Source organism: Populus nigra, chromosome 2 (genome assembly GCF_951802175.1).
Source record: "Populus nigra chromosome 2, ddPopNigr1.1, whole genome shotgun sequence".
In the NCBI taxonomy this organism is placed as follows: domain Eukaryota; kingdom Viridiplantae; phylum Streptophyta; class Magnoliopsida; order Malpighiales; family Salicaceae; genus Populus; species Populus nigra.
This window is the reverse complement of record NC_084853.1, coordinates 27,715,514-27,737,627: the sequence shown is the minus strand read 5'-3', so window position 1 is coordinate 27,737,627 and position 22,114 is coordinate 27,715,514. Positions and strand designations below refer to the sequence as shown.

Below are 22,114 nucleotides of genomic sequence, written 5' to 3'. Positions count from 1 at the left end.
AGGATAATTTATGAGGTGTGCCTATGATTACAAGAGGGACCACAAGCATGGTGCAGCAGCAACGAATCACAAGTAGAGCTTCTACTGCAGGTAGGTGATCCACACCTATGCTTCTTAGTTAAATTTCATGATTTAATATGTAATTAAGGTTAAATATGAATTAGCAAATGTTAGATATTATATGAAAGAATGAAAGTTTACGTAATGATATTGTTATTTTGGGTAGCATCCCGAATGCATATGTGTTCAAGGTGAATGGTCTTTCGTGTGAATTGCCAAGTGATGGAAGTATCGCTGACATAGAAGATATGAGAAGTGTGATATGTGGAATGGACTAGCATACATTTAATGTAAGTTAGGATCCCGGGTAAGGGGATCACCATGCATCGATGCCTATAAGGCATGGACTTGCATACATTTAGTGTATGTTAGGATCCCGGGTAAAGGGATCACCATGTATCGGCTAGCAAATGTATGTTAGGATCCTTGGTAAGGGGATCACCATGCATCGGCTAACATATATTTAGTGTATGCTAGGGTCCCGAGTAAGGGGATCGCTATGCATCGATACATATAGGATGATGATCATACTAGTAAAAAGGTGGTATCAACAATGTGTTAGGTAGAAATAGATGTGGTTGATTTTATGAAATTTTAAATGAAAGTTGGAAATGAGAGATGAAAAAGTTTTAGTAGTTGAATGAGAAAGAGTTTCAATGGAAACAAAAATGGGAGAAGTGAATAGAATAAGAATATATGTCTACCTATTTAAATTATTGGATATTTATGTTACTATGCTTATTGTGATATTCATGTTTCAATAATATGTATTTTGTTTTAAGACCATTGCATGTGCGGTAGGAGTAGATTTTAGCTTTTGCTCACCTTTTTGTTATGTAGTCTAGGGAGTATATCTTGTAATATTAAAACATTTGTATAACTAATGTTTAAACTTGAATAAATAAACTTAAATCTGAAATTCATATAACCATGTTTCATATATGTGTGTTTATCTTGTTTATCCTTCTATAATGATATTGTTGTTCAATGTATGTTATAAATATTATGGTTGAGATGATTATCGCACATCACCCGCGCGGTGTTCGTTTAGCGATTTTTTGTTTTCATTGATTAGATTCGTTGGGAGTCGCCACCTAATATTTCATTGAAGGTTACTAGGAAACCCGGATGTACTGGTCTTGTCAGAGATTCACAAGCAAGGGACTGGTTGTGGCTAGGAAAGGTATTAGCACCCCTAGCACACCCCACCTGAGGTAAGTTGCTTCGCGATTTGATATGAAAAAGGTTATGAAAGTTGTCTTGCCAGTGATTTCTTAAAAAAAAGAAAAGAAAAGTCCTCTCGGTAAGGAGATCCTTATTTTATTAGGTAAAAAAACCTAATTGCTCTAGCATCAATAAAACAAAACAAAGTTTTCTATTTAATATAATGAATATATCTTACGTATAAGATTATAATCTTGGATACCAAAAGAAAAAATATTTTTTGATATTTTTTAAAATATGAACCAAATTCAATGCAAATTAAAACATTTAATTTTTTTTTCTTTTTAGTTTTTATCATTCAAAACATACATACAAAAATAATAACAAAAACACCCATTCAAACACTCTTCTTGTACTATGTTTAAGCACACACCCATTACATGCTTACAAACCAATCAAAATTCAAAAATAACCCAAACTGTAAACACCCAAGAGAAAATATAAGTATATATATAAATTGATGACGCAATTTTCGCTGTCGATTTCATGATCGGCAGCGACGCAGTTTTCACTGCCGATTCCTGCTTCGGCAGCGACGCATTTACTGTTAAAAAAAAATTTAAAATTAAATAAATTAACTTAAAGAGCTGGGAGGGAGGGGTAAAAACTGTTTTAGATAAACCAAAACAAGGATAAGAACACATCTAAACCAACCCACCTCATTTCATGGGGAGTATAAATACAAGGAGGAGAGAGAGAAAGAATGATCCATCCTCTTCCCAGAACAGCAGCTGCATGTCATTCTTCCCTTCCTCTTTCACAACAGAAACCTAAACCAAACCAGTATAGAGTGCTTTGTGAACGTGTGAGGGTAAGATAAGACCTTGAGAGAAGACTGGACAGCTGCCTAGAGGAAAGGAAGAAGAGGGCTGGAAAACGTGAGAGGAAGAAGAAGGAGGAGAACCAGCAGGAGAAGAGAAAGAATAGTGTCAAACCTTCCTCAAACTTAGTTAGATTCGAAAGGTATGGGTCATGAAACTCCCTTCCTCTTCCCTTTAAGATCAAAAAACGAAAATGAAGAAGAAAAACCCTAAGGAAATTGACCTAAGACCTAAGCTAGCTGTGAAGGAAACTGAAATTAACTAGGAGAACAAGGAAACTAAAATGAAATGAAGCCAATTTCAGAACATCTAACAAAGAAATATGAATAAAATGGAAATAACAAATCATGATAGAGGGCTGACTTTAACTAGGGGATTGGCCAGCATACATGTGTGTGTTCTGTTAGGATTTATTGAAGGATTATGTGATGAAATTGATGGTTTCGGTGTGTGTGTGTGTTCTGCTGGAATTTATTGAAAGATTATGTGCTGAAATTGATGGTTTCGGTGTGTGTGTGTTCTGCTGGAATTTATTGAAAGATTATATGCTGAAATTGATGGTTTTTGATGTGTGTGTTCTGCTGGAATTTATTGAAAGATTATATACTGTAATTGATGGTTTTTGATGTGTGTGTTCTGCTGGAATTTATTGAAAGATTATATGTTGAAATTGATGGTTTTTGATGTGTGTGTTCTGCTGGAATTTATCGAAAGATTATATGCTGAAATTGATGGTTTTCAATGTGTGTGTTTTGCTGGGATTTTGTTGAAGGATTAGGTGCAGAAATTGATGGTTTCAATGTGTGTATTCTGCTGGAACTTAGTGACAGTGTATATGCTAGGGTTGTTAAAGCATGTGTGGTGTGTGTGTTCATGCCGAATTGTGTGTTGTGCAGCGAAACTCTGATTCGCTGCCGAAACTGTGTCAGCTGCAGCGAGTTAGCATTCGCTGCTGAAACTGAGTCTTCTGCAGCGAACTAGCATTCACTACCGAATTGTGTGTTGTGCAGCGAAACTCTAATTCGCTGCCGAAACCGTGATGGCTGCAGCGAAATTGTGATTCGCTACCGAATTGTGTGTTGTGCAGCGAAACTCTGATCCGCTGCCGAAACTGTGTCAGCTGCAGCGAATTTGTGATTCGCTGCCGAAATTGAGTCTTCTGCAGCGAACTAGCATTCGCTGCCGAATTGTGTGTTGTGCAGCAAAACTCTGATTCGCTGCCGAAACCGTGATGGTTGTAGCGAAATTGTGATTCGCTGCCGAATTGTGTGTTGTGCAGCGAAACTCTGATCCGCTGTCGAAACTGTGTCAGCTGCAGCGAATTTGTGATTCGCTGCCGAAACTAAGTCTTCTGCAGCGAACTAGCATATGCTGCCGAATTGTGTGTTGTGCAGCGAAACTCTGATTCGCTGCCGAAACTGTGTCAGCTGCAGCGAGTTAGCATTCGCTGCTGAAACTGAGTCTTCTGCAGCGAACTAGCATTCGCTGCCGAATTGTGTGTTGTGCAACGAAACTCTGATTCGCTGCCGAAACCGTGATGGCTGCAGCGAAATTGTGTTTCGCTGCCGAATTGTGTGTTGTGCAGCGAAACTCTGATCCGCTGCCGAAACTGTGTCAGCTGCAGCGAATTTGTGATTCGCTGCCGAAACTGAGTCTTCTGCAGCGAACTAGCATTCGCTGTCGAATTGTGTGTTGTGCAGCGAAACTCTGATTTGCTGCCGAAACCGTGATGGCTGCAGTGAAATTGTGATTCGCTGCCGAATTGTGTGTTATGCAGCGAAACTCTGATCCGCTGTCGAAACTGTGTCAGCTGCAGCGAATTTGTGATTCGCTGCCGAAATTGAGTCTTCTGCAGCGAACTAGCATACGCTGTCGAATTGTGTGTTGTGGAGCGAAACTCTGATTCGCTGCCGAAACCGTGATGGCTGCAACGAGTTAGCATTCGCTGCCGAAACTGAGTCTTCTGCAGCGAACTAGCATTCGCTGCCGAATTATGTGTTGTGCAGCGAAACTCTGATTCGCTGCCGAAACCGTGATGGCTGCAGCGAATTTGTGATTCGCTGCCGAATTGTGTGTTGTGCAGCGAAACTCTGATCCGCTGCCGAAACTGTGTCAGCCGCAGCGAGTTAGCATTTGCTGCCGAAACTGAGTCTTCTGCAGCGAACTAGCATTCGCTGCCGAATTGTGTGTTGTGCAGCGAAACTCTGATTCGCTGCCGAAACCGTGTTGGCTGCAGCGAAATTGTGATTCGCTGCCGAAACTGTGGCGCCAGCAGCGAAACAGTTTTCGCTGCTGCCTTGGTTGTCGGCAGCGAAACAGTTTTCGCTGCCGAATTGGGCAGCCTGCAGCGAACAAGTTTTCGCTGCCGATTTCTAAAATAAGCCTCCTATGCAAAAATGACTTAAATGCTAGTAACAATTTCATAGTATGATGGTGAAAAATGTGGAACACTTGAATGTGAACATATGAACTCTTGAAATAAGTGTGATGACGAATGTGATTCAAAAATATAAATGTGCTGATTTATGACCGTTGATGTCTTAGGTGGTGCAGTCGGGATTGGACCATCGTCAAGACAAGAACAACCCACAGGTGGAGCAGGTAGGTGACTTGCACCTTCCTTTTTTTTCATACGCTGATTAACAAAATACTTTAACATGATTATTACCATATTGTGTTAGAACTGATATTAGATTGTCGAACGCTTAAATGTTGACAAATGGTTGATTAGCTTCGGCTAATGGCATCCAAATGGATGGCCGGGACAAAGAATGATTAGCTTCAGCTAATGGCATCCGAAGGGATGGCCGGGACAAATGAATGATTAGCTTCGGCTAATGGCATCCAAATGGATGGTCGGGACAAAGAATGATTAGCTTCGGCTAATGGCATCCGAAGGGATGGCCGGGACAAATGAATGATTAGCTTCGGCTAATGCCATCCGAATGGATGGCCGGGACAAAGAATGATTAGCTTCGGCTAATGGCATCCGAAGGGATGGCCGAGACAAATGAATGATTAGCTTCGGCTAATGGCATCCGAATGGATGGCCGGGACAAAGAATGATTAGCTTCGGCTAATGGTATCCAAATGGATGGCCGGGACAAATGAATGCTTAGCTTCGGCTAATGGCATCCGAAGAGGATGGTCGGGTGAGTGAATGGTTAACCTCAGCAAATGATGTCTTAAGAGGATAGCCGGGTTTAAGATTATGGTTGATTGCAAAAATTGGTGCATTTATATACACTACAAGCTGTTTATACCAAGTACATGAAGAAATTATAAATGACAATGCTTCACTTAACTGCCAGACTGTTTAGTTACCATTATTATTATTTAGTAATTACATTCTCTTAAATGTTTTGTACTGCTGCAGGGACGTCACACCCACGAGATGTCCAGGGAACCCGATACACGGGGACCTACTTTTGCAAGGGATCATGTAGATGCATTCTAAATCACAATTGTATTTTGTATGAATCAATGTACTGAATGTATAACTTTTATTAGATCCTTTTTGTTTAAATTTGTAATGGCTATTAGTAGGATAGGAATGCAAACTTATGTCTATGTGTGTATATTTTTTTTAATATGAACTTTTAATCATGCAGCCATAATATTACGTGTTTATGTAAAATTCACTTTTAAATGAAATGTTGATTGTATGGATTGTATTTTGATGATGTGAGGGATCAGGTTCGCTGATTATATATATATATATATATATAAAAATCGGGTTGTTACACAAACAGTAATCTAAATATACACAACAATGTCTGAAAATTAAAAAAAAAATAAACCCTCGAGAACAGTGCTGGAACAGTGATGGCGCGTTGCTCCACGCGCCCCCGACACTGGCGGCGCGTGGGCTCAGGCGCCGCCTTCGATGAAGGCAACAAAACAGTGGATCGAAAATGTCTTCTTCTTCTCTGTCTTCCTACGTCATCTATGAAGGTCACCGCTACTTGCAACAAGGAGAAAAACGCACAAACAATCGATTTTAGGTTTTTATTTCTTTGTTTGTCATATCTGTTTTTTTGGGCTTTATCGTCTTCTGCTCTGCTTCGGGTAGCTGCAAGACCAAGGGGGTCTCCAAACACAGTGGCTCCCTTCTTCCCGGTCTGGCTAAGGACGAGGGTCTGCTGGCTGCTTCTGTGAGCGTCGTTGGAGGAAGAAGGGCTACTGCTGGCCGTTGTGCACAAAGGCTAAGGGAGACCAGGAAGAAGACAACAGGGGCTGTCGATGTGTTCCGCCTGAGGAAGAAAGGAGCCGCTGCAGGGCTGGTGTGCACGGAGGTTGAAGGGAGAAGGGATATGAGGGAGATATGTCTGCGCGGTGGCCGACTGGTTCAGGAGAGAAGAAAGGACAGATCGGGGGAAGAGGACAGGTGATGTCCCCTCGTTTATGTAGAAAAGAGGGAGGCGGAGAGAGGAGAGGTCTGGTGAGGTGAAGGGCGGTTGTGTGTGGGAAAAGACGCTGGAAATCATAGCTGTGTGTTGATAACTGTCAAGAGGGAGATGAAATGGCGTTGGGCAGGGGGGAGCGGCCTGTTGGCCGAGGGAGAAGAAGATGGGGCTATGGTGTGGAGGAGAAAAATTCAAGCCGGGGGGGCTGTGGCCTTGGTTTTTTGAAAGAGATAGGTTTAGGTTTAGGGTTTTCTTGTGTTTACCTCAAATGTGCAAAATTACCTCCCTCTTATGTGTGTCGTAGAGACTAGGATTTATAGGTAAAAGTATTGTTAGGTTTCCAAACTTGGTTCCTTAACTTCTTTCCTTTTTTGTAAATTTGATTTTTCTTATTTTTTTGAATTTTTCTTATCAACATCGCCTCGAATGAGGAAAATTGGAGATTTTAAAAATAACGCGTTAAAAGTCGAACGCATTCTAAAAACCTTTGAAATTTTAATTTCTTTTAAGATGATGCTAAAAATGATAAAAATGATGCAAATATATTAAAAATGTATTTTTTGGATTTTCATTGTTTTTCGCTATTTTTGGAATTTTTTCTGAAAATTTATCAAAATATGGGTCAAAAATTGGGTAGCAACAATGATGACGATGTTTGTGGAATTGAGACCCAGGATGATTGGGTTGTGATTAAGTTATAAGATGTGGGATATTAGAAGTGTAAACAAGTTATATGTCGATAACTTGGGACCTCTCGGTATAGGAGAGACTCTGCTAAAATTTTGGTAAACTTTTATAATATATATATATATATATATATATATATATATATATATATATATATATATATATATTTATTTATCCTATTTTCCATTTGATATGTGACGGGTGTTTTGTTCTAGATAAGGGGATGTCATATTTTGGTATCAGGGTCCAGGTTGTTATTTCGAGGACTGGAATATTGATACGATTTTGAAATGTGTTTCAGGATGGTTAGAACAAGACAAGGAGCCTAGACTAATTCATTCCCTGTCCGGGGAAGTGACCAGAGTTCTTATTTTGAGAGTGATCCAAATTGGGATCCTTTGGAAGACACATCCTCTCATGTACCTGCAGCATCAGTACATCCTGAAAGGGGCGAGTTAAAAGGACTCTGAGATGATTCGGCGTCTCGTAAGGTAGAGGCATCATTGTTTGAGGCATTAGATAGGTAGGAATAAGATGATATGCCTCCACCGATGGCACTAACAGTGGCGCTAAACCCATTCTTAGATCCTGCTTTTATGGATCACTTAGTGAGGGCTATGGCAGCGGGAGCCTCCAGTACAGCTCCTAGACTAGAAAGAGTAGTCACCATAGTGCAGTGGGTGAAAGGTATACAAGAGATGGGTTATGTGACTTACTGCGGGGAGGAGGATGCTAAGATTGTTGGACACTGCCTGAAGAAGGTGGAAAGAGTTATAGGTCAGATGCAGGTGCAAGAGGAGCCGAGGGTAGATTGTGCGACTCAGTTACTAACAAAGAGTGCCCACTCCTAGTGGGAAACTATTAGTGTAAACACCCAATAAAAAAAGGTAAAAGTAAAACAACCCCACCATTGTTGCTAATTTCTGAATCAGCAACGACACAATCCTCGTTGCTGATTCTGAATCGGAAGCGACACAATTCTCGTTACCGATTTCTGAATTGAGAACTGAATCAGCAGCGACACAATCCTTTGTGTTGATTTCTAAATAGACAGCGACACAGTCCTCAATGCTGATTTTTGAATCAGCAGTGACAATTTTCGTTGTCGATTTCTGAATCGAGAACTGAATTGACAGTGACACAGTCCTCGACCGGTTTCTAAATCGGTAGTGGCTTTATACGTTGACGAATCCATGCGTTTGTAAAACCCCGATGAAAATTTAGTATTGGGCCAACCTATGTTAGGAAAAATTGAGGAGTATGAAGTGGTCTGCTCTAAGGGGAAGTGTGAGGGAGCAAAACCCACCTACTCTAAATGGGAACTATAAAGGACATGACCAGCCCTAGGATGAGCCAAATAAGGATAAGAACAAGGGTAACCAACCTTCCAAACACCCCTCCACATTTAAGGGATACACACACACACATACACACATAACAAATGAGAAAGAATGACCTTAGCTCTCCCAAAAAATGACAATTGTCATTGCAACTGCAACAACCACCCTTTTGCTATCCTAAAAAACAGCAGCTGTCATTACAGGTGTCATTGCAGCTGCAGCAGCCACCCTTCCAAGAAGATAACTAAACCAAACAGCCTGCATGTCAAGCCCCATGAGCGTAGAGTGAGTATAGAGTTGGGAGAGAAGGAGCCTAGATCTCTCCCCCAAAACTGGCTCCAACTTTGCTGAAATAACCTCTTTCTCTTTCAAAGAACCAACCACCAAACCTAGCTGCATGTTATCTTTTTTATTATTATTATCAAATATAAGAAATTTATAAATCAAATGTAACAAAGCTAGAGAACCAGCATGTCAAAATATATACAGATATGAAAAGAAAAAAGGGAACAAGCTCCCTTAGACACAAAGGAGGCTAGGGGAACAAACTCCCATAAAAGCCAAAACAAACCTAACCAAAAGAGTTAGAACCTAAATTAGCAGCAATTGCCCAACTTATAGCAGCAACTGATGAGGCAAGCAGGTAATGCACCAGCATAACCAATAACCAGCAACACAGCAGCAAGCTAAAATTAACTTTAAAAGCCAAGAGCAGGCATGAACACAACAAGAAAACAACAGATAGCAATAAACTAGCACAACTATCTAGCAATGAGGATGTAAATAGGAAATGCACCAACACAGCCAACAACAACAAGCAAATTATGACTTCAAAAGCCAGGAGAAAACAAGCAGGAACCCTACAAAAATGGCAAACGCAGCAACATAGCAACAAGCTAACCTCAGCACAAGGCCTAAGGCAGGCCCATGAAATCAGACAGGCCAGCAAAACCAGCAACCAGTAAACAACAATAAATAATCCTCGGCAACAACTACTAAGAAGTAAGCAGACAGAGATCTGCACAAATGGCAAAACTAGCAACACAAACAACAGGCTAACCACATCACAAGGCAAAACAGAAAGCAAGCAAAAAGAACCAACAAAGAGAACAAGCCCGCGAGATGACAGCTGCAAGCCAACAAAAAGCAGAATAGGCCTAACAAGCAGCAAGAGAAAAACCAGGACCATGACAAAAAAAGACAGTAGGGACTTGATCAGCTTAGGATCAAGAACATCACAAAAAATCTATTACAAGATATATAATAAGATATCAGAGGGAACAAACTCCCTTACAAATAAAACAAAGGAGAAAATTAGAGAGAAGATGAGGCAGTAGAATCATCAAAGCGGCTCTGACGCCTTGGATCAGTTGTAACAAAGTTCTTGGTTACTCCATCATGTCTCCCCTGCTGGCCAAAGCTAGTGGCCGCAACGACTCTACTATGAGTTAGATATTGCCTCGTAGAAGGCTACACATCTGCAAGAACATTACGATCATCAGAGACATATACAACATTTATGTAAGTAGAGTGTTTAGCACTAGAATGTCTTGCTTTACCTCATTTAGTCCTTTTACGTCCGGGAGATACAAGCCTCTCTTCCATGGTTTTTGCAACTTCAACAGACATTGGATAGATGGATGGTTCATCATGAAGGCCTTCACTGTATGGTTGTTGTTTCTCAACAGAAGCAGTTTTGGTTGAAGGGCTGGAACAACCAAAGCGAACAAGAGCTTCGTGATATCGCTTTTTACGCTTGTGACCAGTCCCTTTGTTGCAGATGGAAGTTGTATGCCCAAGAACTCGATATTGTTTGGAGAAGTAAGGTAGGGATTCATACATTACTTGTTGAGTTGATGGTGAACCGTTGGGTAGGACTAGATTTATAAAGGTAGGCAGATCAATAAACAAGTCAACCTTTATAAGAACTCTGGCGTATAAAAGCAGAGTCGTAGAAGCAGTAGGAGCAAGACATTGAATGGAACCATTAGGTAGAATCGTTTCATGTTTTCTTCTTTAAGTACTGAGTGAAGGAGAGTTAAAGAGAAGGGTGGCGACTGAAACCATGAAAGAAAAGGGAGCCTAGGGCCGGCTAGAACCAGTCAGCAGGGGAAGAAGAGTAGAAAACCAAGATTTAAGGGAATAACCATACCACCAAGACTTGCTCAAAAGCTGTCTAAAGAATTTGAGGTAAGACCAATATCCTTTCCTTGGATGGTTGTTACCCCAACTTTCAGACAAAAAGAAAGGGAAGAAAACTAAAAAATAGAGGGGGTAATGTTCATGCACTTAACTCAAGGAATCTTGACTAAATGGACAGAACTAAGTAGAGCAAAGGATGAATGAACATATGCATATACCCTTACCCAAGAAACATGAATGATTTTAAATTCACAAACCTAGGGAGGGCCAACCATGGTGAGGGCTGAACAAAATATGAATTAGAGTGACTAAATGCATAGATGACGATCTTGTGAGACTTCTAGGGACATACTTGAATAAAAAACAGAATCATACTTGTGTTAATGATGTAAATTCTGCATGTTTGATTGATGAAGTTATATGAAAAGGTGTTGGAATGATGTTAAGTGCAAATTGTGTTATTAATGAACCTTGGAAGCATGCTGCAGCTAAAACAAGAATTACACCATATAATGCTTAGATTTTGTTTGTTGATGAACAAACATGTGCGATTGTGAAGCAAGACGTTGGATTTTGAATTGAGATTGTGATTATACTTGTGATAAATATGATGATTTACAAGTGTAACTAAATGTAAGACCAGAAATGACTTAATCATCGCTACCGATTTCTGGATCGGCAACGATATGGATTTCGCTGATGATTTCAGCGTCAACAATAGAAATATATCGCGTTGATGATTTATGAGATGACAAAGACTTAGTTTTCATCAATAATTTTTGAGCAAATAGTAGGTTGTGTACACTGACGATTTTAACATCAGCCGTATAAATGTGTTGCATTGACGATTTCTAAGTCGACAAGAACTCAGTTTTCATCAATGGTTTATGAGTCAACTGAAGCCTATATGCGCTGGCGATTTATGCAGAATTGGGTGTCAGCAGCGAATAAGTTTTCTCTACCAAATTATGTTGTCTGCAAGGAATCAGTTTTCGCTGCCGAATTGTGTTGTTTGCAGCGAATTCATTTTTGCTGCCAAATTGTGTTGTCTGCAGCGAATTCATTTTCGCTGCCAAATTGTGTTATCTACAGTGAATCAGTTTTCACTACCGAATTTTGGTGTTTGCAGCGAATCGATTTTCGCCGCAGAATTCTGGGTTGCAAGTGAATAAGTTTTTGTTGCTGATTTTCTACGATAGACTCCCGTGGCAGAAATGACTTAAATGCTTGTAACGATTTCATTGTATGATTGTGTAAATTGTGTAAAATATGGAACACTTGAATGTGAACATATGGATTCTTCAAATAGGTATGGTGATGAATCATGTGATTTCAGAATGCAAATGTGCTGATTTGTGACCATTGATGTGTTAAGTGGTGCGACCGGGATCAGACCTTCGACCGAGCAAGGACACCCCATAGGAGGAATAGGTAGGTGACCTCCACCCCCTTCTACCCCCTTCTAGCATAACATGAGCTTCTGAAGTGAATTTATTACGAAGGATCTATTGTTGTGCTATATGGAATGCTAAACTATCACGAATGATCGTATGAGTATTATGAAGAATCTATTATTGTATTGTACTAAACATTAACTATCACAAATAGTTGAATGAGTAGTATAAAGGATCTATCATTTTATTATACTGAATGTTAATTCTCACAAATGTTTGTATGAGTATTACGAAGGATCTATCATTGTATTATACTATGATTGGTGGTAAAAGTCCTAGCACCTACAAATCAGTTCCTTTTGATGAGGTTTAGGGAGCCTTTAATGATAAAATCAATGACTTTAAGTAAGGGGTTGTAATAAATGAAAGAAAAAGTTTTAAAATACAAAAACAAAAGTGTTTATTCTTGTTTTGGTATGATAAATTCTCTGAGAATCAAAATATGAATGCTTGGAGAAAAGAAATTGTGAACCATTTACTTGGGTGGTTTGTGGGGTATTTATGATCCATGAACTTTGTTGTTTTGATGGAGTAGAGGGGCTAGAGTGTCATTTTCTTCTTATGGCATTAATGAGGGATAAGAATCTCATACACATCATTAATGAGAGACAAATATCCCTTACATATCATTAATGATGATAGAAATATTGTAAGCCCTTGAGAGACCTTTTATATGTCTATAGATGTAGAGAGATGATTATTCCAGACATGAATAGTTCTTGTTAAAAGTCTTAAGAATGAAAAAACAAAGCCTTATGACCTTAATATGGGTCTATAACAACCCTTATACCAATTGGGCTTGACACATAACCTAGCCCAAGGGAAATAGGTCTGACTGCTTGCTAGACCTATATTCGTTTGGATTCAACATGTGGTTGAAACCAATGGTGTTAGGTCTAGCATCTTGCTAGAATCATATTTGTTTGGGCTCAGCACGTAGTCGAACCCAAGTATATTGGGTCTGGCAACTCGCCAGACTCATGTTTGCTTGGAGTCAGCACATGGCTAAAACCAATGGCATTGGGTCTGGCAATTTATCAGACCCATGTTTGTTTGGGCTTAGCACGCGGCTAAAACCAATGGCATTGGGCTTTTTTAGGCTTAGCATGTGGCCAATACAAGTATGTTGGGTCTAACAGCTAGACCCACATTTACTTAGGCTCTGCATGTGGCCAAACCCAAGGATGTTGAGCCTTACAGCTCACTAGACTTATGTTTGCTTGGAGTCAGCATGTGGCTAAAACCAATGGCGTTGGATTTGACAGCTCGTCAGACCCACTTGTATGTGGGTTACCACCCTGTTATTAGACCTTTTTGGACAGGGTTTTAGGTTTTTCACAAAAGGTAAAAAATATGGATTCATCACTTAGAAAATTGGTGTTCTAGTTGGATTGAAAAGAGCTTGGAATTTGTCAATTCTAGAAAGAAATAAAAATTATGATGAAGATTTTTTTGACTTCTTATCCACTTATTCTCAATTGAAAATTATTAACCGGCATTGATAAAAGGATTCAATTGTGGGATGAAATTAGGTTATAAATTAGAGACAAAATTGAGATTTCCTACACAAAAAAAAACATAAGATGCAACTTTTCCTAGTAATGTTAAAAAAATTTAGATAATGTGGAAATAACATATGATAGTAGGTAAAAGAAAATAAAAAATGTATCACGGGTCAAGTGGCGAGTTGAGATTTTTGAAACCCGGTCAACTCTATCTAACTCATTGCCCTTTACTCATTTTGTCTCTATATTTGATAGTTTATGGAGTGATCATTTATTTTTATTTTATTTAGCAATATTTCAACTTTAAAACTCTTATTAGTGAGATTTCTATTAGATTTATTTAGCGTTTAAAAAAAATTAGCTTATTTCTTTACTAGAGGAGAAGGGAAGATAACCAGAACTTAATGGTGGTGTAAGATATGGAAAGATAGACCTAACATTGGGGGTGTAATGACATCTATAATCCATGTTATAGGTCCATCTCTAAATACGGATCCAAAAAAATTAACAATATAAATCAAACACATGAATATTTGTAATATTAATGCATAACAATTAGCTCAATCTAATATATCCAACTTGCTTAAATCCAAAAATATTATATAAATCTAGTTTATAATTTATAAAATATTAAAAATTAAGTTAGATATAATTATATAACAAAACTCCTCCCAACTATATCAATGAAACTTTAGTTTTTTCAATGGCTCTTGATTTGACCGAACGGTTGTGGATTAGTGGCAGCCATCAAAGCCTAACATTCCAAGTCTACAGAGCCTTCTGTTGAACCCAAAATTAAAGAAAAGAAAAAAGAGACTGAACAGAATAAAACCACCATTGCTCTTCCTGATTTGTCTGTGACAAATGGTTATCACACACTTGGCATCCATCAATCACCATGCACAAGGCAAGATTTGCGGAACGCCATTGGTATTTTCTTCAATTACCAATGACATTCACAATAATGCCAGACTAGTTAGAAATGCTGAGTGAAAATTCTCCGAGTACTGCTGTAGGGTTCGAAATAGCTGTTGATCCTTTACTTCGTGGTACGTTTTTCTGCAATAACCTGAAGGTGGTTCCTTTGCATGTAAAAGTAGTGAAACTTTCAAATCTTTACCATGTCGTCTCTAAATTATTGGGAAAAAAACAGCTATAACATAGAAATGCGCCAAAAATAGTTGTTTTTGTAAAATATTTTTAAAAAATATTCCATCTTTGTTTTTAAAAAATATTTTTCACATGTTTGTTTTTCATAAAATATTTTATAGAAAAACTGGTCAATAAAAAATATTTTACAACCAACCTTCAAACTTAATTTATTTACTGAAAAATATCTTCAACCCGTAAAAATTTTTCAAATAACAATCCTTTTACAACATCATCCAATTATTTCAAATATTTTACACAAAATATTTTACTTCCACTACTACTTTTACCACCATAATCTCAACTTCCTCCTCCATCACCACTATTAAAATATTTTACATATAAAATATTTGATAAAAAACATTTTTCATGTAAAATATTTTACACAACAAACCACCAAAGAAAACACTTCCAAGGAAAAGATATGATTTTTGAATGACTTTCTCAAGCTCAACAAGGAAAAACAACAATAAATAATCAAGAAGCTCGATCACTCATTATATTCTTTAGTTGATTATTAATTCATTTTAAAATTCACTATATAAATACTATAAAAATATTTTATTTTTTTAATATAAAATTTAAAACCTTTTTAGTATATTTACTCTATATTAATAAGAAAAAAAAATATTTTTTCAATGTGAAATTTAAAACTTTTTAATATATACACTCTATATTTACAAGGAAAAAAAATGTTTTTTTAATGTGAGATATAAACCTTTTAAAATAATCTTTTAAACTTCATTATTTATAACATATATAACTTATATTCGCATAAATTGTTTCTTAATTTTTTTATATGACATTAAAACTTCAAATACTTTTTTTAATTTTTCCGAGTTGACTCGGTTGACCCGGGTCAACCAATATAACCCAGGACCCAGCTTCTTGACCAAGTCAACATCTAGGTCAGGAGGTCTGATAACTATGCTAACAAGACTTGCCTACCATGAGTTTTGGTGCGTGGATGACAAATGCAGCTCCTCTGTGAAGTCATTTCAGTCCCTAGGGTTTTTGTGGGTTATAAATCTTCCATGGGTAGGTGTACATTTTTGGCTTAAAGATAATGAATTTACAGAGAGCACGTAAAGAAAATGCTAGGAAAGAGGTGCGCCGAGATCCTGATCTACCCTATTCTCTTGGCATCTTTTGAGGAGGTGGAGCTGACGCCGTAGATGCAGAACCTGCCACAGCCACATTGGACAATGATAGATTAGAAATTAACCCAGAAACAGAAAGATTCACAACGCATCAAGCCATTGATGACCATATCACCATCACAATCAAGGTAATAAAATGGAAGTCTGGAACATTCAGTTTTCCCTTTTATATCCATAAATCCAAATCACAACCAAACATGTGGCGAGAAATACAACTCACACACAAAAACCAAAAGGTATGAATGGTGATCAGACTTAGTCTGTTCTCATGCCACATGATCATTTCTTTAGGATGAACCACAAGTTTTGTCAACCCTAACGGTCATTTGAAAAATAGGGCAACATGCTTCTGCTTTTCAAGTAAACAGACAAAGCAACACCAAGGTTTCAGTATCTACAGTTCATATCTTTCCTGACATTTGTTTTGAACAGCTACCACTTACAAGTAAATTACTGATTATGGCAACCGAAGCAAAACAAATAAAAGTAGAAAGACAATGCTTACCTCTTCTTGAAGCAAAATTGGGAGATGTTCAGTTGAAACTAGAGCATATATTTCTTGCAAAAGTTTCTCATCTTTGATACCAGACCATGTGACTGGAGGCAAAGCCAGTAAAAGTGCTGTTAAAACATCATTGCCAGCTGGGTGCATCCCAATGTGACTGCTTTTACCACAGCCACAACAAATCATTTTTGTTTGAGATGAAGGAACCAGCACATCAAGCCCCTGCTCACTGATACCATCTACCACTGTCCCAGAAATCAAAGTAATAGGCTTGTCACCATTAGCTTTCAAGCATTTCACACATTTTTCCTTACAGAAATACCCTTCCACAGAAGCAGACTTCCCAGCCAAAATCTCTGCCCCCTGGCAACAGACACTTGCAGCAATATCAGGCAGATCATCTTCTTGATCCAGAATTGGTACATTTCTGCAACATGAATTTGATGAAGACAAAAATGCCACAACGTGTTTAAAAAGGTCGGTCTCCTGCACCTGTTTCAACACCTCGTCCTGCCAAATCAAAAGGTTAGTTTTCAAAATTTTAAGGGCAAGAGTTTACAAACTGCAGAAAAACATCCTGCTAGTTTACGAGAAAGAACTGAAAGGAGATGAAGCTATACAATACCTTGACAGAAAGCCTTCCTTTCTCCTCTTGGCTTAGACTTTGACCACCATCCTCTTGTCTCCGAATTTCTGCGACCCACTTGATGAAATCCCCAAAACTTGATGGGAGTGATAAGAAAACAACATGGAGAACTTTGTTAATATCTTTTACATCCTCTGACTTTAAGAGAAGAGGAACATCATCCATTAAATACTTTGCAACACCAACCCAACTCTCATGCTTGCAGCTCTGCACAAAGGTTTAAAATTGTTACATAATACAAACAATATAAGTCATCCAAAATTTCAGGCATCTCGGGTCTTTTCCAAAACAATATAAAACTAGATATTCTGAACAATTTAGGCAGGTGCTTGTCTGAGACAAACTCATTCTCGCATTCTACCAATGCCAGGCCATAAGTTTCTGCATAATTGCAGTGAAGCAAAATGGTGAATCAATAACTTGCCTTACACCATTTAAAGCTGAATTGATAGGATTACTTTTAGGAGTGTTTCTGAAATTATATGTGCTAGCCTTCTTGAATTTTTTTTCCTTCTTTGTTTTCTTTTTCTTTTTTTTTTTCATTTTCTTTAGATTGTATGATAGGGCATCCAAGTGCCACCACCATCAAGCATATAAAGGTTCAACTAAAACACTATATGTTCAATGGTTCTTTTTCTTCTATATCTTAGATGGGTATGAACATTGAATCTAACACACTAAGGCACTCTGTCCAGCATTAACTTCCTCCAACCTTTTAAGAAGATAAATCTATATTTATCCCTTTATCTCGTTTAATTACCCCCCCCCCCTCTTTTTAATAACTGTAGCTCTGCCACACACACCAATATTAGAACAATGAAAGCAAAGTAGTTGCTTTGCAAGAAAAAAAAATCACAGGGCGTGGTGAGAAAAGAAAATGCAACTAGCTACTTGCAAATATGCTCAAAATACAGCTTAAGAACTCTACCACATAAACATTATACCAAAAATTAAAAGTTACAAATAAATGTAGGGGAGGTTGGAAGGGCAGGCAGAAGGGTCAAACTATAAGGAACTAAACATCCATGGAAGTGCAGTGAGCATGTGCGCAGTAATGCAGTTTACACCATGAATGCCAGCAACTGTAACTATAATCGTACCAGGGTATAAAGCAGTCCTGGCTCTGTGTGAGGCCTCGATATTAACATGAACCTGAAACATAGGCAAATAGAGAATGATGATGCCATACCAATTAAGTATCAAAGAAAAATAGATATTGGAAAATGCATCAACTTGGAATAGACAACCAACAGAAAAAGGAAGATTGATAAAATGCAAAAGTAAATTGAAAAGTAAACTATTTGGTTTAGATCACTATTATATCAAGGTAGAGGACATCAGTGGGAATAATTGCCTCAATTTCTTGCAACCCTTTTGAGATAAAAACCCTTAGTTAATTAGTTTCAGTGTTTCCCTTTGGCCGAGATCAATGTATTAGTGTCATACATGTAGAATGCCTCTGATGAATTTCGCCAGCTGATATGTTGTCAATTTTAGGATCCAAATTGAAAGTTGGAATTGGATCTATCCAAACAGTTTGTGGAGCAATGAAAAATTGATCCTGCTGCATAATTACAATATTTAGACACTGTCTTTCCATTTGAAAGCAAATTTGGCTTTTCACTGTATTCAATTCATTGTGCTATGCCAATTATCAAATTTAGGTGGCGTCCACCAAGAGTTATAAATGTATCTGAGCAAAAATCCATACCCTCTTCGTTGTGCAGTTGTCTCATCAGTCCTATCCATTGCTTCCCAAAGAAGTGTTAGTGGAACCCAATGAGGAGGATACTTGAACCGCGCAACATCTAAAATCAATGCCATGTCCCTCCCAGCATGATAACCACCAATAGGCGAAAAATGACCAGTTCCTGTCTGGAAATTAAAAAAAAAAAAAAAAAGAGTTCCCAAATACTTCTTGTGCTAAATTAAGTAGGGAGTGCTAAATTTATTACTGGAGGCATATAAGCAACAAAATAATAAACGAAATTATCGATGTTAGTATTCTTTTCCTATTACACACCCAAATAACAAAAACATCAGAGGCAATGTAGATCCACCCAGTTCTACCATTAAATCTTTAACAAATGAAGCAAAATGTAACGTGGCAAAATTATCTTGATTCATTAGAAAGTAAACAATTATGAAAAAGATTCAATCAACTTAAAGATGAATACCTGTTTAAAAGTTCCTCTATGATAAGACGAGATCAAATGGCAATCATCAGAAGTTGAACATCTCATAATGTGTACACGGAAGTCATCTATAGTGCTTTGATTTGTTCGATACGCTTCAACTTTAACCCCAGCACAGTGAGCCAAACACACTAGCTTCCCAAATGAGATACCCTTAGCTTTAACCTGTTCTAAAGGCTCACAGCAGTCTAGCATAGATTCATCAAACCACCTCCAAGGTCCTGCCAGTAACAGACCACTTTCTAACACATACTTAACTCAAAAACCGAATCAATTCAGATAGTCCTAACAAGGGTAATGCTAGGGGTACTAAATTGTTTTACTAAGTTTTGCTACTAAATGATGTGGCATCTATTACAAGGAAAGAATTTCGTTTATTTTTGCTTATTAGCATGGTTTTTAAAAAAAAAATTAGTAAAATAACATCCTTTAAAAAAAATTAGTGAAATAGCACAGTTTAAACATGCCACAATTGAAAAACGTGACATTCATGCAACATTTCAAAAAAAAAAAAATTTTTGATATTGAATTAAGAGAAGAGAGACTAAAAATAAATAGAAAAATAAAAATTACACAAATTACAATGATGTCACGTCACTTAGTATTTCAGTTAAAAAATAAAAATTAAGTATCTCTAGCATCATCCGTCCTAGCAAACCACTGGCAATCCTACTAGCCCCAAACTAATCTACAAAAAGACATTGCCGCCACGAGTACAAATCACAAATAAAAATTACCTTTCCATTTCCTCCCAGGGTCAATAGCTAGGGCATTCAGGACCATAGAAAGACTTGCCAAACCACAATACGCAGGCTCCGACTGTGTCTGGAAGTAAGAAATCAACCTATAAAAACCTTCCATCGTTCCATTTTGAATTGCTTCCATAAAAAGTTGCTGCAATCCACAATTTTGCACTAATTAGAAGAACATAAACCATAAAAAAAAAAATCAAATCACCACAAAACACAAAAAATAAAACCACACGGATCACACAAAAAATCATGCAAATAAAAGCTAGTAAATAAAGTTTATAGTACTTCAAATTTACAAAACTACACGCTATATAATCTCACCAAAAAATCTAATTTTTCTCTAATTTCTAAAAAAAATGAGAAAAGTAGAAAAACCAGCAAGGACTACCTACCTTTCCTTCGGCGGAAGCGAAATCGATGGCAGGAGGAGAAGGGAGGATTCGACGGTACAATCCAGCCATGGCCATTTTTCACTTTTCCAAAAACTAATTAATAGCAGTAATAAAGTGTGTGTGGGGTTTTTGGAAATCAATTGCTAAATAAAAAGAAAGAAAAGAAATCGTAAATCGTAAATCGTTGATTTGGCGCAGTTAATGATGCTTCTTCAATCGAAAAAGAATTCTTCTCCGTCCAGAGCAGACTTTATTGATTCGCCGTTAATGAATGACCTTGCCGTATCTGTTTCCACGGCTTTGCGTGGTTTTTAAGAAAATTGAATTATGTTTTTATATATTTTTAAATAATTTTAATGTATATATTAAAAATAAATTTTAAAAATTAAAAACTAATATATATTATTTTTAAATGAATTACACTTTAAAAAATAATTAACTAAAAATTCTATTATTAACTGCAATAAAATTTAATAATTTTGCTTTTCTTTCAGAAGAAAAGGCAGGTAGCTTTCGTGTTTTTTTTATTATATATGTACAAAAAAATAAAAAGCAATAATAAATCTGCTTTTTATTTTTTAATTAGGTCATCTTTATCTTTATTATTGTGGTATTATATTTTTGAAAATTTTAAATTTTATTAATTTTACATTAATTTTTTTATATTTTTAAATTGATGTGATGTGTTAATATTAAAAATAATTTTTAAAAAATAAAAAAATATTAATTTAATGTATTCTAAAATAAAAAAAATATATTTAGATCCTTTAGTCAGCAGTGGGTGACCGGCGGTCAGTTTCATATGAAATCCGTAGAGAAAAACCTTTTTTTTACACCCCGTTTGAAAAATGAGTTAATTCAAGATCTTCTAAAGGAATATTACAACTTGCTCTAGTTTTAAATATATTGGTCGTTTAGCTTGCTTGGCAAAATCATGTTTTATCCTTCTTTATTTTATTTATTTATTTTCTTGGGATTTTGGGTTTTTGCTCCAAAAGCCAATAAAAAGTGCTTCGTAACTTTCCAATAAAGTAAATTATAAATTAGATATTCTAATTTTTCAAAATAAATTAAAGAATTAGTTAATTTCAAAAACAAATTAATTAATCACTTCCATTCATTTTGTTTTTCTAATTTATTTTGAACAAATAAATAAATAATATGGAAACATTAATGGGAAAATAAGATGTTTTTTTTAAATAATATAATATTAAATTAATCATGATCAATATTGATCAATGAACTAATTAATTTAGTTTTTAAACTAAAGGAACTATTATAAAATATAGTTTGTATATTAAGTAGTAAAAATAACTTTATTTAACATGAATATTAAATTAATAGATTGAGATGTTGGAGAAAAGATTTTATATATATATATATAAAATGACATTAACACTTGGAGTTATGTTACCGTTTAACTCTATTAACCAAACATATTATCTTGAAAAATAAAATAAAAATTTGATTGATTCCCTTATTTATTTTATTACCTGATAAATTAAAAGTTTTGGGGAATTTCTTATTAGTCTACTGTATACTCTCTCCCAAATTATTGTCCACATTCCTATTCATAGTCAATTCTTCACTTTTTTATCTTTTTTTTTTAAAAAAATTATTTGGTCAATAAACTTTATTTTTTTTTAATATCATCCTTATAAGATATGATGGCATGG

General features: G+C 36.7%; 1 protein-coding gene across 1 annotated transcript; it reads right to left on the bottom strand.

Annotated features, from left to right (window-relative positions):
• Positions 1-15,756: 15,756 nt before the first annotated feature.
• LOC133682781 (glutathione gamma-glutamylcysteinyltransferase 1-like) lies at positions 15,757-20,741 on the bottom strand. Its single transcript, XM_062106298.1, has 8 exons — positions 20,439-20,741; positions 20,032-20,188; positions 19,277-19,515; positions 18,811-18,974; positions 18,200-18,251; positions 17,079-17,306; positions 16,454-16,963; positions 15,757-15,972 (listed from the first exon to the last, which is right to left on the bottom strand). Exons 1-8 carry the CDS (start codon positions 20,511-20,513, stop codon positions 15,886-15,888), a joined length of 1,512 nt encoding a protein of 503 aa, XP_061962282.1. The 5' UTR covers positions 20,514-20,741; the 3' UTR covers positions 15,757-15,885.
• Between the last annotated feature and the right edge of the window lie 1,373 nt (positions 20,742-22,114).